Here is a 15,948-nt window from a genome sequence, read left to right as displayed (position 1 = left end):
TGAATACGATCGTTGTTCATATTTACTGCAGGAAGAAACGGTAAAAACGGCGTTTTATAAGGAAAACGCTCGAAAGCCTGTGAGCAAAGACAAAACCAAAAAACCCCCACCCTTTCCTATTGGTCGAAAAATGTACCATGTCGACCAATCAAAAAATGGTATGGCAACATGGCATTTATTGTTTAGGAAGGGGGAAATTGTAGGAATGACGGCGTGTTTTGAGATGTGAGAGATTTGCGCAAATCTTGTGTAGTTAGTGTGTAGTGTAGTCAATAGTTTTGTGTGTGTCAGAACAATGAGGCGACTGCTGAATTGGAGTTTGAGTTATTTTTACCTTCAGTAGTGTTAACATACTACACAGGTCATGAACAAGATTTTTTTTTTTTTTTTTTACATTTTCATTGTAAGTGGGCTAAAGCAGTTAATTAAAAGTAGTCTAACATAAATGTAAATGCTGTAATTTGATTATTTTAATAAACCATGTAACTTGGATGGATTCGATGCTGGCGTGACCACAGTGCACACGTCTGCTGTTGCTCACAGTGGTCCAAGTGTCTGCTCAGGGAGTTTGTGTGTTTGCTCAGACACATGAAAAATTAGAGGGAACATTGTTCTACAGCCATCTATAAAACACGGTAGAGGCTCTGCTGGGGTTTTGGAGGCTTCATCATTTCTGCTTTCATAATTTTAACTAATTATGAAAGCAGAAAAGTGTGATTGGATTTTTATCCACAATGCAATACCACAAATAAAAACATAGATCTACAGTAGAACATTAGCAGTTATGGATTTGCTTCCCCAGAGCCTGGAGCTCAACATTATTGAACCAAGATTAAAGACTGAAGGGTCATTTATGTTTAAAATAAAATAAATAAGTCTCACCTTCCTCCGATCCACCTTTCTATTTGTTTTCTGATAAATAGAAACACATTTTAGAAAAGAAGTGGTGAAGCAATTATCATACATGATCGTTTTGTTTTATTTAGGGGGATGTTTTCTGACGGGAACTTCTCTTACGGGATCGAACCTCTTGGCACTGGAGCGGTAAGTAACTTCCGGCGACGCCATGAAAAGATGTGAAAAGACAATGCGTTCATATTTTTTCTTTCACTTTTATTTATATATTTATTTAAGCAGGCCACATGTAATTAGACTCTCTTTCAGTAGAGGACTTTGAATCATGTTTGGGAGCTGCTTTGTCAGGTCTCACTTTCTCACAGTATCTCCGCTCTCCATAACTTACCGTCAGTGTTACTCTATCTCTGAGTTTCTGAGTGGAAAGTGTTGAATATACACACAATCCACCACCACGGAAACATTTCCAGTGTCTGAAAAGAAGCAGATTATCTGCTGGAGGCAGGTGAGCGAAGGAAAAGTTGACAAAAAGAAAGTTTGGCCCTTTACAAATATTCAGATTTTGATCTTAAAAGAGTTGCATTTAAAATAAATGGAGATTCAACAGAGTGACTGATGTGAGTGGGATAAAAGTGTTTAGAGAGGAAGAGGCTGAGCCTTTTTTTTTTATTTTTTCCATTAAGGCTCAGTGATCGCAGTACAGCTCAATTACATAGACTGGAGAGATGAATCAATAGCCTCTCAGCTCATCTTCAAACTCCCTCACTCTCTCTCTTCCTCTCTCCTCAGCTCTCTCTCAAATGGGTCATTTTCATAAAGTATTTATCCCCAGCTCAAGTGTACCACTGTGTCCAGTGGAGTTGCTGCCATTATGACAGCCCTGTGATTGATTAAATATGCATCAGCACTTTCTACTTTTTTTTTTTTTTCCACACAGAAGCTTTAAGTTCACAATGAGAAGTCCATTCATGTTTCCTATGATTTAAGCATATGTTTTTCTAAACTATATTTAATACTTCAGCAGCATTAAGATCCATTAACTGAATGCTTTCTGCAGTTTCACGTCTGTCGATCAAATCCCAGTACAGGTTTTCAAGGCTTAGATTTCCACTTATTCCAAATCTCTACCGGCTGCTGGTTCACTTTGAATTTTTTTTTTTTTGTTTTTTTTTTTTAACATTAAAAATTATGACACATAAATCCCAAGATGAGTGACATATACACATAAGCACAGGTCCTCTGAGTACCTGATTGAAGCTCAATTCCTCCCTGGTCATAAAAGAACATGTTTACTTCTGTGCAGCATCCCATAAACATCTGGGAACTGAGGAGAGCAGTTGCTGGAGTTTTGGAAGAGTAATGAGATCAAATATTTGCCTGACATGGGATTCTAGCTGCTCAGCAGTCTGGGCTGCAGTTAGGCCTTCTACTGAAAAGACATGCTGTTTTAATGGATGCAGTATGTGATTTAGTATTGTGTTGCTGAAATATGCAAGACATTCACTGAAACAGACGCCATTTGGATGGGAGCATATGTTGCTCTAAACCCTATATATACCTTTTTAGGTGTACAAGCTGCCAAATCCATAGGCACTAATGCACTCCTATAGCATCAGGGATGCAGGCTTTTGAACTGAGTACTAATAACAACTAAAGAGGTCCCGCTCCTCTTTAGTCCTGAGGACTGTGTTAATATGCATTTGTGCATTTGTGGATGGCACAATGAACTGTGCTCACAATTATTTCTGGAAGAGTTCCTGAGCCCATGCAGTGATTTCTTTAACTGACTCATATCTGTTTTTAATGCAGTGCTGGTTGAGGGTATGAAGATCACAGGCATCCAGGACTAATTGTGGGGTGGGAAACTTCCCCACAGATTTCTCCAGATTTTTAGAATCATTTAATGATTTAGTATCATTTACTTTTGCACCTTTTGTTTCTACGTCTCCTCTTTTTTTGAGACCAGTTGGCTCTGCAAAGAAGATTCAGGCAGTTTTTCAGCCCTCGATAATATTTTTTTTTCTTTTAAAATAAGGATTTTGCTGATTAGTGAAAAAAGTAAACTAGACAAAACAAGAAAAAGACTGGCTGCTTGTGTGTGGTTCTTTGTTCTTTGTTGGCTTCCCTTGCTGCATTTCAGCTACAGAAAAAAATTGACATTCATTAAATTGTTTCCATCTTCCTCTCCCTCTGTGTTCTTCCCTGTCGCCCTCCAGGAGAAAAATGACCACGTTGTGTTTCGAATGCCTAACACTGACCTTTTTCCACCTCCCTGTCCAGGTAAGTCCTCTTGTTTTTTTTCTCGTACAGTAATTTCCAAATGTCAGTATTCATATAAGCTCTCATTGGTTTAATGATAGAGAAATTCACTATGAGGAGCTGTTAGTGGTGGGGAAAAAGATACATTTAAAAATCTGGATCTTATTTTGATGAAACCCTGACGAGACGCAGTTTGTTACTAAACCTCAAAGGCTGGTGCTATTCCTTGTTTGGAGACGACACTTTTGTCCTTGACAGTTATCTAATGCAGTCAAATGTTCTGTAATGCAAGCCCCTGTTTGGTTCTGCTTCTTCACTCCCTTCACGTTCAGAGTCCTCAGGTTGTCCATCTGTCCTCCACGCCCTTCCTAAACGTCTCATTTGGCTGCGTTCCTTCTCCACCTCGCCCATTTGTCCCTTACTCTTCCTCTCTGGAGTCACCTCCCCGCTCATTCCTGTTCCTCTGTGCCTCTTCACCCCTAACTCTCTCCATTTGTGCTCATGCGCTCCCCTTTTTTCTGCTCTCCCTACCACGGGCTCTGATATTGATTTCTCCTGCAGATCACTGGACTAAAATACATGGTTGCATCCATCACTGGAATGATAACAGCCACTTTTCCCTCTCAGTGGTGTCTGCTTATGTGTTGCAGGATGCTCCATGAACAGCACAGAGGCTAAGATGCAGTCACGCAGGCAAAGCGAAGAGGATGGCGAGCTAAGCGATGAAGTCAACTGGTCTACTGAAGAAAAGCCGATACTCACAGAAGGTCTTCGACGCTCAAGAAGACAAGTCAGTTTTCCTTCAAGCTCTGATTCTTCATCTGCACACACACCTCCAAACACACAGTTGGCCCGCTGGGATCATGTTGGCAGCAGCAATGCTGAGAGAGTCACCAACAGAGAATCATCAGTGAGGAGAAATTAATATTTTACAAATAAGTCAGATGATGATATGACTCATTTTTAATTCTGATTAAAAACAGTCCTAGGAAAAAAAAAGAGAGAGAAATTCTGAGGCAACACCTCTGGAATAAATTTGAACTCTGACTTGTAGACTCGTACAAAGAAGTGAAGGTGTGAAGTTGAAGAGATGTCTGTCTGGGCGACAGCCTTTATGGTTCCTCATTAATTTTACCTTCACAGGGTGAATGTTTGGCTTTGCACAGATGTCTGTATGCATCCTTCAGGCTAACTCAGAGCAGACTTAAAAACAACTGTAATAAAATGATTTTTTGCCTGTAACTTTTCATCTTTCAACATTATCCAAAGTACTACAAATTAAAAAATGACCTTCAGTGGCAGCAAACCCCATTTTTACCTGTGATCAATGGGCTCTTTCATGAGTGCAAAGCTGGTTTCAGTTGAGATAAGTCAGTCTCGTGCTCTCTGGACTAATCACACTATAATAAAGTTAGAATCTAAATGTGATGACAGTTGTTTGCTCAACATGCTGTACTTAGGTCTGAGTATTTAAAAAAACAAAAAACAAAGAAAACCCACCTGAGCACATTTATTTTTCAGAGCCATTTTTTTTCTTTCTATCAAACATCTAAAGCAATCATGCTCACGCTGAAGTCGATCTTTTCAGGCACAAGTAACTAAAATCTGCTTATGAATGAATGATCTCCATGTTGTGTTGCCTTTTCAAGGACACACTCTAGAGTTTCATCAGTGTCAGCATGTGTGCACGCATGCAGTGTGAGTAATAGTTCCACCTGCTGGTTTTGTGATGTGTGTGTGTGTGTGTTGTGGTGTTCTGTCTGTTTATCTTGTATCAAGGTTAAAGTGACAGCACGCTCAAACGTCTGGCTCTGTGGATTTTATTTTGCCCTCTTCCAGGTGAGGCGAGGCCAACGCACCGTCCAGACTGAGACCAAGTACATCGAGCTGATGGTGGTCAACGATTATGAACTGGTATCTGTGAACCCGGCAGCTCCCACAAGTTCTCTTTTGCCTTGTTTGAGTAACAGGAGTGATAATAATTGATTGTGAGTCTTGCAGTAACATGGTCTTCTCTTTTTAGTTTGTGCAGTTACGCCGGTCGACCACGCAGACGAAGATTTTTTCTAAATCGGTGGTGAACATGGCAGATTTGGTGAGGAGTTTTTTTTATATTTTTAATAAGAATAGTTTTAAGCCCTGCAGCAGATAAAACCTTTGATGTTCAGTGCTTAAAGGACAGGCGTAGATGGTATAAATGTAACAAAAAATCTGTAAGTTTTTAAATGTTTTTGAGTTCTTGATGTTTTGATTGTTTTCTCTTTAAGCATGGCTTCCCTCATATTGAATCAGGGGCTCTCAAGCTTTCTTTATGGCTGCTGCCACATTTCAGAGGCTTTTCTGGCAGATGAAACATTTCTGAGTTGGACAGCTGCCGTTTTGTATTTGGGGAAAGTCCTACAAGCCATTTTACTGTGACTTTGTTTTTAAGCCATGTCCATTATTATTTCTTTTTCTCAAATGCAATAGGTTTTCTTTGGACATTGGCTGCTTTTTCACTCTTTTTCATGTATCTGACCTTTTTGAGAGGAATGTTTAACACCCATAAATCATTCAAGCATAAAAAATGGCACCTTAATCAAGGGATGTGTCTACACACATGACAGCTTAGCAAAAAACCAAAGAGGTATCTTAAATGGTGTCTTTAGGCATGTTGTTACTAGCAGTCTGTTGCTAAAGCACATAATTTGTTATAATTTCTTTAGTTTAATCTATTAAAAGTGTCAAAAATATCAGTTTGACAGACATAAAATAGTATTTTTGCACCAACAAGGTGATTCTCAAAGAGCTGCCAACTGAAAAATGGGATTGGCATGGAAAAGTGGAGGACAAAAGAAGTAGCCACAGTATGTGGAAGTCATGTCTTTAAGAAATGGGATGAATTCAATCTTGTTAATTTGAACCAAAAATATGATCAGTATGTACGGAGGAGGTGGAGAGAGCTACAACAGTGAGTGTCTACAGCCATTTGTAGCTATTTTTTTTTTTTTTTTTTTTTTACTCTGATTGACAGTGGCCTAAATTCTTAGCATAACAATGATCCCAAACATACTGTCAGTGCAGCAAAAGCATACCTGGATAGAAAAAGCAAACAAAGGAGCACCATCAGTCATGGACTGGCCTCCACAGAGTGGGCCTCAACATTATTTAAGCAATATGGGAATTTTTTTGACAGAATAGAACAAAAAGCAGCCAACATCCAAAGAGGAGCTTTTTTTTTTTTTGTCCTCAATGAGCCTGGTGATATATTTCTGAAGGCTACTTAAAGAAATCACAGGAAAGCTTGACTAGTAGAGTTCAGCCTGTGTTGAAGAGTTAAGATAATCATATTCACTCTCAAACTTTATTTTTACCTTTTATACTATTTTTGCATGTGTATTTGCACATGTTTCAATAAATGGCCCATTTATTTCCCATTTTCCTGTTAAAATATGAAGAAATGAGGGCTGAGCCAAGACTTTTGCAGAGTATTGCACATCAAACAGAAGTGAAAATGTTGCATGTTTAGATTTTAAGTAGGACAAATGGTGCTTATAGTGGAGGATGAATTATTTTGGAGATGTTTATTATGAACGGAGTAAAGCGATGAACCTTTACAGTCAGAAACCTCAGAGCACTCACTGTGAGCCTTTTGTATCATTTATATAAAAACCTTTTTCCTGCTGTGTGTGGAATGGAGCTGATTGCATATGATTATCCTCTAAAACAGCCAATTGAAGAGCAAAAAAAAAATCACTCCATGCTTTTGTCCTCAGCTTGTGAAACCCTTCACTGGCTGGGAACAGTGACGGTTTCTGTGGCAACCAGCTGTTGCCTTCCTTCTTCACCACTGAAGTAGATGGATACAACTGTCTCCATTATATGCAATATTGCACAATTTAAATCATTATTATTCATAAATATGAATTAATATAGCACATTTAAGCGTAACAGATTGTATCCAAAGATTTCAGATGGAATTATCTGGAGGGTTGATCTGGAGTTAACCAGCTCTGACAGGGATTTTTAGGTAGACGGCAAAAGGTTACATTGGAAACGTTGCCAGGATGAGTGAAAGATGGTTTACATGTTACGGTCTAGCTGAAGCATCTTTAACCAGCTGCACTGGGAATATTAGTGATTTGCATATTCCTCCAATATGTATGAATACTGAATGACCTCCTACCTAAACCATGACAAATTTAGCTTTGACAAAAGATTTTATATGGAAATTTAATTTACACAGCTTCATGAAGCTGTCATTAAAAGAATAGACAGAACCATCTAAGACGAGCTATTTTTCTTTGAGACTGAGCTGTTGTACTCTATTATAAAGAAGGAACTAGTCCACAGCCTTATCCCACAGCACCCTCTTCCTTTCAGAGGGGTCTACTGCAACTGTTCACAGAAATTGGGCACTTAAATGATTGATTACATACCAGGTGAGGATGCACAATCACGTGCTGATTATCTCTTTTAGATCTACAAGGAGCAGCTCAACACTCGCATCGTCCTGGTAGCCATGGAAACCTGGTCGTCTGAAAACAGGGTCGCTGTCGGCGATGACCCGTTGCTCACCCTGCGTGACTTCATGAAGTACAGGAAGGAGAGCATCAAGGAGCGCGTTGATGCTGTGCATCTCTTCTCGTGAGTCTTCCTTTTCTTGTCCTCATCCTCCTCCGGCTTGCTCTCCTTCTCTCCTAACAGTCTTGTCTTTGCCACAGTGGGAGGACGTTCATGAGCAGCCGCAGCGAGGCAGCCTACATTGGGGGCATCTGCTCGTTGACTCGGGGTGGAGGGATCAATGAGGTGACATTTGTGCTCTCTACTGTCTACTAAACTTCTAAATATTGATATTTGTGAGGATAATTATTAGCGTGTTTGATTGTGTGTTTCTTCAGTTTGGCAGTGTGGGTCCTATGGCCATCACATTGTCTCAGAGTCTTGGTCAGAACATCGGCATGCTAAGGAACAAAGAGCGAACAGCTGCTGGTAAAACTCAGTGTAGAGCTGAACTAAAGCCTTGCACAAGACTCACATTTGAGATTAGAATACTTTGGCATACAGAGGAGACCATGTTAGACTCAGTGACTGCAAGATAATCAGATCCTGTGGCTTTAAAATGAGCCCAAATCATCATCCCTCCACCACCATAAGAAATCTAACAAACAGCACTCATTTAATTTGCCCACTGAGCTTATTCTTATACATTTATCACTGAGCAAACGCATCATCTCACTGTTTCAGGTATAACAAGCACATCCTCAGTTTCAGCACAGGCTTGTTTTTCTTTTCTCCAGGTGACTGCAGGTGTCCAGATCCGTGGCTGGGCTGTATCATGGAGGATACAGGGTAACAATAAATTAAGCTTTCTGTACATTTAGTAAGAATTCTGAGCAAAAACAGATGTCTTTTGATTTTCAACAGATTTTTCAGTTAATTGATAAATTGCTAAATATTTTCTGTTTCTTGTGTTAATCAGCTACTACCTGCCAAGGAAGTTCTCTCGCTGTAGTATAGATGAGTATCTGCGTTTCCTCCAGCAGGGTGGAGGCAGCTGCCTCTTCAACAAGCCCACAAAGGTGAGAGATAGTCAGTTACTATCAGAGGCTCTTAAGGTCAAGATTAATCTCTTTTGTAGGGATAGAAATATAAGAAAAACTCTCATCTCTTGCTATAGACTGAATGGATTCACATTGTGCCTTTTAGAAATGTGTTTTTACCGTCTGTTTCCCACGTAGCTCCTAGACCCATCAGAGTGTGGCAATGGGTATGTAGAGCTTGGAGAGGAATGCGACTGTGGATCACTGGTGGTGAGCATAAACTAATTAATTCAACGATGGTTTAACTAGTTTTGTCTTTATACTGTGTTAGATTGTAAGTGTAGGTATTAGTTATGAGTTTGGGATGTGAGGACCTAAAAGAAAACACTCTTTCCCTGCAGGAGTGCACCCTGAGTGGAGCCAACTGCTGCAAAAAGTGCACTCTTACCCATAATGCCATGTGCAGCAATGGGCTCTGCTGCAGGGATTGTAAGGTAAGCTGTTTTAATGCATTAAACCATAATTCTTTCCATCCCCAAGATCCCTGTGCTGATACCTTATCTGAGAATATAAGGTTGCATTTCCGTCAGGCTGATTGGAAATGCTACGATGGTGCAAACTGATATAAAATCTTGGTAGAGGTGCAGCCAGTGTTGCTGGTTCATTAACAGAGGACTGTTATTTCCTCCATAACTGAGGCAAAATTAAATATTTAAATGGAGCTCGACTTCTGTGGGGAGGCTGACAGAGCTCGCAGCTGTAGACCATCTTTGGACTTGGAGGAGCTAACTAGATAGCACAGATTGACTGTGTGTCCATCTCATTTTCCGTGCACCATTCCTCCACATGTCTCACATTTGTGTTCTCCTCTGCTGCTGCAGTATGAGCTGAGAGGGGTGACGTGCCGCAGTGCTGTGAATGACTGTGACATTCCTGAGACCTGCACGGGAGACTCGAGCCAGGTGAAAAAGAGCACCCTGCAGAGAAATTCAGAGATCTAACACCCACAGTGACTCTAAAAAGGCAGATGATGTTATTTCTCTTCCAGTGTCCCCATAATGTCCACAAACTGGATGGCTACACGTGTGAAGATGGCCAAGTAAAGTTCAATTACAGTTATATTTAATAGCACATTCTTCCCCCCCTCTCTTATCTGCTCTGCATCTTTAATTCCTCTCTTTTTCCCTGCCAGGGTCGCTGTTATGGAGGTCGCTGCAAGACCAGAGATAGCCAGTGCAAGACTCTGTGGGGCTTCAGTAGGTTTGGATTTGATAATGAGCTTTATTTCTTGATTTATTTTTTTTATTGCCCTTTAATAGCTATTCATGCTAACGCTTTTCTTTGGCCATAACCTCTGTGTTTTTACATCTTCTTAATAAGTTAATTGTAACACTCACTGTAATAAATGCGAGTTTGTTCTCTTTTCCCAGACTCAGCTGACAGATTTTGCTATGAAAAGCTGAACTCTGAGGGCACAGAGAGAGGAAACTGTGGTCCACACTCCAGTGGCCAGGGATGGGTGCCGTGCAATAAACAGTCAGTGAATATAACTTTCTGTGTATAACAACAGAACTGTGACCTATAATTAGATTATATGGAATATTTTTAAGCTTTTATTGTTCCATCTTCTCTCGGTTTCCTGCATCAGGGATGTTCTGTGTGGTTTGCTGCTTTGCACCAATCTGACAGACAGACCGAGATTTGGCGAGCTGCAGGGAAAGGTCACCAGCCTGACCATCCACCATCAGAGCAGATACCTGGACTGCAGGTGAGGCAGCCTGATGAAATTCAAAACCTCGGCATGAAAAAATATCAGCTTCATCTATTTTTTTTTTTTTTAAAATTTTAGTTCTTTGTCCGTAGTGGATGAATGCACTCAGAAAATTAGCCTTTTGGAAAAGATTGCACATGAAGACATTATTATATTAGGTAAGCATGATTTGACATAACTGTCTGACCCACAGGGGTGGTCACGCAGTGCTGGATGATGGCTTGGATCTGGGCTATGTGGAAGATGGGACACCATGTGGGCCGAACATGATGTGTTTGGAGCGTCGCTGCCTCCCCGTTACCACCTTCAACCTCAGCACCTGCCCTGGATCCTCATCCTTGCGTATCTGCTCCCACCACGGGGTGAGTCCACAACCGCCATCTGTCCCACCTCGGAGCTTCCTTTGTTTCAAATTTGGACTTTAGAACGTCATCTCATTTATAAAGCTTTGACTATGTTCGTCCTCTGTGTCCTGCAGACGTGCAGTAACGAGGTGAAGTGTATCTGTGATCCAGACTACACCGGGAAGGACTGCAGTGTGTTTGACCCGATCCCAACCCCCACCTCGCCAGATGGCCCAGAGAAGTACAAAGGTAACCTCACAGAGCAGTTTAGTCCTTTCATCAGACAGACTCCGCACCGCCAGCTCCACTAAAGTAACAGAGCTCATTTGCTTTTTGATCATCTAATCATTTGCAGAAGTCGGTTTCGTATCTGAAGTCCGTATCTTAAGTTCATACCTTTCATGCTGTTTAAAATGATGTGCTTTTTATAATATTTAGTTGTTTAATAATTTATTGAAAAGATGCGACAATTAATTTAAAATTTTTTTTATAAATAATTAGTGCATTTGTTTTCTCTTCAACAACAAACTGCAGCTACAGTGAATCCAGCAGAGCTTAACAACATGTGGTTGCAAAAAAGGAGACAGAACAAAGAAAAAAATTTCAAAATAAAACTTGGAGGAGTAATAATAGACTTATTTAATTTTTTTAAAAATAAACAAACAGAAAAATTAAGCTTTGGTTGGAGTTGTACTAGGATTTTCTAAAGTTTCATTTTTGATCTATGAACATGAACTAAAATGTTTTAAAACAGAAAATCAAATACATACACACCTACACCCTTACCCTTTCTGTAATTTATAACCTCTGTGCACTACCAGATTAATTTAAATTAAATCATCAAGATTTAATTGAAGTGCCGACTGTCAACTTTAGCAAACTATTGGATTTACTGTTTGGAAATTGGAGCCATTTTTATGCAGCACCTCATTTTCAAGAGGAGGAAAAAATGTGTAATTGTCCAAATAGTTAAGGACCTGACTGTATGTGGTGCAGAACATGAAGCCTATTTTATTTTCCATATGTACATAATGCGTATATTAACTACCCAAAAAGTGACTTATTGGTTCTCAGCACGCCTATATGCCTCTTCCTTCGCTCCCACAGGTCCCAGTGGTACCAATATCATCATAGGCTCGGTTGCTGGGGCTATTCTGCTGGCGGCGATAATCCTGGGGGGAACTGGTTGGGGATTTAAGTAAGAGCTCTGGCATGCCTCCGTCTGTGTGTGCCTGCCGTGTTCCTTCTGTCAGCTAACGTAGATGCCTGCCTGCAGCTCGCTGCTGAACGCTTCTCTGCTTGCAGCCTGATCCATACTCACCACAAGAGAGCATGTGGGTTTCTTCTTAAAGCGGGTGGATGTGCAGTAGATGGTTCACCATCTGTGGGTATGTCGAGGGATTTGGCACGAATGAAAGCATTTCAGTAGCTTGCTGTTTTGTTTTGTTTTGCTTTGTTTACATAAAATCTTCCCTGAAACTTGCATCATGGCATGAGATGATGATGATTAGAATTTGACTCCTATTTGAAGAAGAGTAACAAAATTAGGGTTGGGCTTGTTGGCTGAGCTTTTTGAGGACAGGAACTTGTTGAGGGCATGTTTTTCTACTTAATACAGTTAATTCAAGAAAAAACCCCAGTTTATTAATCAACAGTTAGTTGCTATTCTCCCGGGTAAATTTGTCCAAGATAGTGAAACTGCTGTAAGCTCCCATGTCAGACTGACCTCAGCAATTCAATGGGTGTGTTTGGGTATGCTCAGACCTCTGCAGCCCTCTCCTCCTCTCTGCATGGCACCAACAGCTCACTTTAGTGATGTTAGGAGTGCTTTGCTGCATTGGTGAGGCGCTCTTTGAAGTTTTCTCTGGCATACTGGTGCACATATTAGAATCCCTTATTAGAAAGCACGTCTCTCCATAGTTCAGTGTGCACAGCTGGATTTGACTCCCAATTGTCTTTCTTCTGCCTGCTTTATCCGCTTTGTCTTGTCTCATGCTAGCTTTGCCGTGGCACGCCTGCAGTATGCAGAGGAACGGATGCGCTCGTCATAATCTTTTGCCTTCATCTCATAACTATAGCTTGTATCTACCCGGACAGATCCTGCACCGGCAGGCAGTAGAGTTTACTTTGTTGATAGCAAAAGATGAAGATGTGAGATTTGAAGTAAATGCCAGTTTTTCTGCACTGTGTGGTTTGTTTTTTTATCACACTGCTCCTTGAACACCAAAGTTGATAATATTGCTGTCCCTGTTTATCTTTTTCCTGCATCACTTCCAGAAATATCCGGAAAGGAAGGTACGATCCCACCTTTCAGAGCTGATCCCAAAGCTGGGACATCATTAAACCACTGATGATTATATCACTGTATTGCCATCTGTTTTGTAAGAATCATCTGACCTTTTTCTAAGGACTCTCACTTGTATCTGTTACCTGCTTCTTTATTCTTATTTTTCCTCATTTATGATCCTTTTTTTTATTAATGTGTATTTATATAGAAACAATGGCATAAAGCAATGCCACATACTACAGTCTTTATATAGCCTGTGCATATTGCAGTACCCATTCATAAAATATACAAACTCCTATTCACTGTGTTATCCTAGTTTGCTTCATTTTTATTTGTGCTGCGTGCCGCTTCAGAGTTGGTTGCCATTCCTAGCATATAGCTTCTGTGTTGATTTGTATCATTTCATTAATAAAAGGTTCACTTTTTATTAATGAAGTTTTTTTTTTTTTTAATATTTTGATCTTCTGTCTGCTTTAGTGATTAGTAAACAGAAAATTAATTGGCAGCTGTTTTTAAATTAGTCATTAAAGCAGTTTTTCGAGCAAAGATAAACCTTTGCTGATTGCTTCTCCTCAGTTTTTGCCTCTGTGTCATTTACATTGTAGAAAACTGAAAAGCTCGTCTTTGGCTTTTCAGTTTGGGACTCAATCTTTATCTTCTTCTCCCACCTCTTTATCTTCCTTATCCTCTCCTCTTGTTTTTTTTCTCCACCCCATTCCTCTTCTCTTTCCAGATCTAAGGGAGTTTGAGTCATATCTCTCTGCTGTCCTATCTTCCTTACACTGTGTGCAGTCCACTCTGAGGAGACAAAACAAAGATGTCTTCCATTACTGGCCCTCAGATTTTTCCTGTTTCTTATGTTGGTACTCAAGCCACCTGGAAAAATAAATCAGGAGTATGGAAGCTCTGAGGGCACTCCTACAGACCATAAAGTCTGGCTGTAGCTGTCTGAGTCACTTTTGCTGCCGTCACCTCCTCCTGTTTCATTTTGCCACATCTTTGTTTCTTTTTGTCTGGGACACACACAGAAGCTTTTTTTTTTCTTTTTTTTTTTTCGCTTCGACAGGTCACAGCAGGTCTTCTGCTGTACTGACTGTTAAAAAGCTTCACCCCTTTAAATGATTTCACAGAAGGTAGGCCATGCACCTCGCTCAGTCTTGACTTGTTTAATGAAGCCTTGTATTAGAGAACAGTTACATATTTAACCTCGTGGAGAGCACAACCACCTCCTCTCAGAAGTGTGACTTTAGCTGTAATAGAAGTGTAAAAATATCAGGCTGCTGACATCTTGTCTGTCTAGATGAGGGTTTTGTTTTGTAGACCTTTACATTCCAGAGTAATAGCCATAATTTCTCCCCTTATGCTTCCTTTCCTAATCCTAAATCAATGCTTCTACATAATAATTGCTAATGTATGAACGTGTAGTTCCAACCTGCGAGGGATGGTGTTGGATGGCCAGCTGCACATGTATGCACCCAATGTTTCATCCCGCTGTATGATCCTGTAATCCGCATACAAACTATACTGTATGCATACATGTATGCTGAACATGGGTGCTGTTTATATATAATGTACTGACCCTTTAGACAGCAGTGACTCACTGCCGCTCTGACTGGAAGCACAAGCCTGAAGAGAGAACAGTCTTACCGCCTGAAACTGCTTGTTTTGGATGATTTAATCAGTGAGAAGAGATGTAAATCTTTGCATCTTAGGGGAAATCTCAGCTTCTCTGAATGCTCAGAAATGTCACTGGCTCTCACTCAGGCTACGGCCGTGTGTTTTATACATGCCAGTATTAGACTTTCATACTGAAAAATGATAACGAGACAACACAGATGTCTCGCAGGATCTCCCTCAAGTCCAGAAATGTACATGAATTATTAATTTGGCTTCTGAAGGTTAGCTGATTATGCTTTGTCTCTAAATGGTTACGGGTTATATACTTCTGACTGAACAGATCCACATAATGAGCAGTATATAAGTGCATTAAAAAATTGAGTATCAGAGCGTGTCGATCAGGTTAAGAGGCTTATACTCCTGTGATTGTCACACAAAGCTGTATTTTATCATTAATAGACATTAAGAGTCGTTGGCACAGGTGCCAGAAGAAATTATCCGAGTTACACTGCCAGCCAACCTACAGGAGCGTTAAAGGAGTGTTGATACGTTGAGTTGAAGTCCATCACACAAGGGGTTCCTGCCTCCTGAAAATAACTTTAATAAATTGTTTTTGTAGACAAGAAAAAGACTTTTAACAGTATATAACGTCACACGTGCTCAATATTTGTCACCACAGGCTTCATTTAAAGGGTTAACATATCTGTTAAAATTACAGTTGGACTCTTTCACCCATAAACGCTGTAGAAACATGAAAAAATCTCTAGGACATGTCTGTCCTTGAGTGTGCTGGAAGCTCAGGTCACACCATGTTTACTGTAGCTGTGATCGCATACTGTAGTTTGACTTATTAAAAGGACTTTGGCACTACTCACTATTAAAAGCCAACATTGTCTAGTTTTAGGTAACCTGGCTCTCAGTGTAAATACTCATATTACTGTATATTAAAACCCATAATAAAACCTACCTGAACTCGAGTGACTCTGTGATCCACTGCATGAGTGTCTGCTGCTATGAATCCAGATATAATTAAACTTTTGTTGCTGATTGTTTGTGTTACATTAGATGAAAGTTTACAGCTAAACAATTTTAATACAATGTTACCGACTTGCTTAATATACTGTATTAAACTGTACTGAATCTGGCTTAAAAGTATTTGATAATTTGTAAATATTTGGTTGACCATCTGTGCAACGCTGACTAACTTGCTACTTCAGTTTCATGTTCATAATTCATAATGACCCGGTTTGTTGTGACAGCTATAATATTACTAGTTTTAAAGTCTAATTACAC

General features: G+C 40.1%; 1 protein-coding gene across 5 annotated transcripts in view; it reads left to right on the top strand.

Moving 5' to 3' along the window:
• adam11 (ADAM metallopeptidase domain 11) overlaps window positions 1-15,948 on the top strand; it is a 34,650-nt gene that overhangs the window by 13,506 nt on the left and 5,196 nt on the right. The window contains exons 6-27 of one of the 5 annotated variants that reach the window (XM_026178680.1): window positions 987-1,044; window positions 3,072-3,135; window positions 3,765-3,904; window positions 4,954-5,028; window positions 5,138-5,209; window positions 7,574-7,740; window positions 7,818-7,902; window positions 7,995-8,085; window positions 8,394-8,445; window positions 8,576-8,675; window positions 8,835-8,906; window positions 9,038-9,130; window positions 9,518-9,598; window positions 9,685-9,735; window positions 9,829-9,892; window positions 10,067-10,172; window positions 10,285-10,404; window positions 10,601-10,769; window positions 10,886-11,000; window positions 11,859-11,949; window positions 13,029-13,046; window positions 13,772-13,849. In XM_026178680.1, coding sequence (XP_026034465.1) covers window positions 987-1,044; window positions 3,072-3,135; window positions 3,765-3,904; window positions 4,954-5,028; window positions 5,138-5,209; window positions 7,574-7,740; window positions 7,818-7,902; window positions 7,995-8,085; window positions 8,394-8,445; window positions 8,576-8,675; window positions 8,835-8,906; window positions 9,038-9,130; window positions 9,518-9,598; window positions 9,685-9,735; window positions 9,829-9,892; window positions 10,067-10,172; window positions 10,285-10,404; window positions 10,601-10,769; window positions 10,886-11,000; window positions 11,859-11,949; window positions 13,029-13,046; window positions 13,772-13,787 — 1,900 coding nt within the window. In that variant the 3' untranslated portion in view covers window positions 13,788-13,849. Of the gene's footprint in view, window positions 1-986; window positions 1,045-3,071; window positions 3,136-3,764; window positions 3,905-4,953; window positions 5,029-5,137; window positions 5,210-7,573; window positions 7,741-7,817; window positions 7,903-7,994; window positions 8,086-8,393; window positions 8,446-8,575; window positions 8,676-8,834; window positions 8,907-9,037; window positions 9,131-9,517; window positions 9,599-9,684; window positions 9,736-9,828; window positions 9,893-10,066; window positions 10,173-10,284; window positions 10,405-10,600; window positions 10,770-10,885; window positions 11,001-11,858; window positions 11,950-13,028; window positions 13,483-13,771; window positions 14,066-15,948 lie in introns of those variants that run through there. The other 4 variants (XM_026178678.1, XM_026178679.1, XM_026178681.1 and 1 more) reach the window with 4 other exon arrangements.

This window comes from Astatotilapia calliptera, chromosome 8 (assembly GCF_900246225.1).
Source record: "Astatotilapia calliptera chromosome 8, fAstCal1.2, whole genome shotgun sequence".
In the NCBI taxonomy this organism is placed as follows: domain Eukaryota; kingdom Metazoa; phylum Chordata; class Actinopteri; order Cichliformes; family Cichlidae; genus Astatotilapia; species Astatotilapia calliptera.
This window is presented reverse-complemented; position numbering and strand designations above follow the sequence as displayed.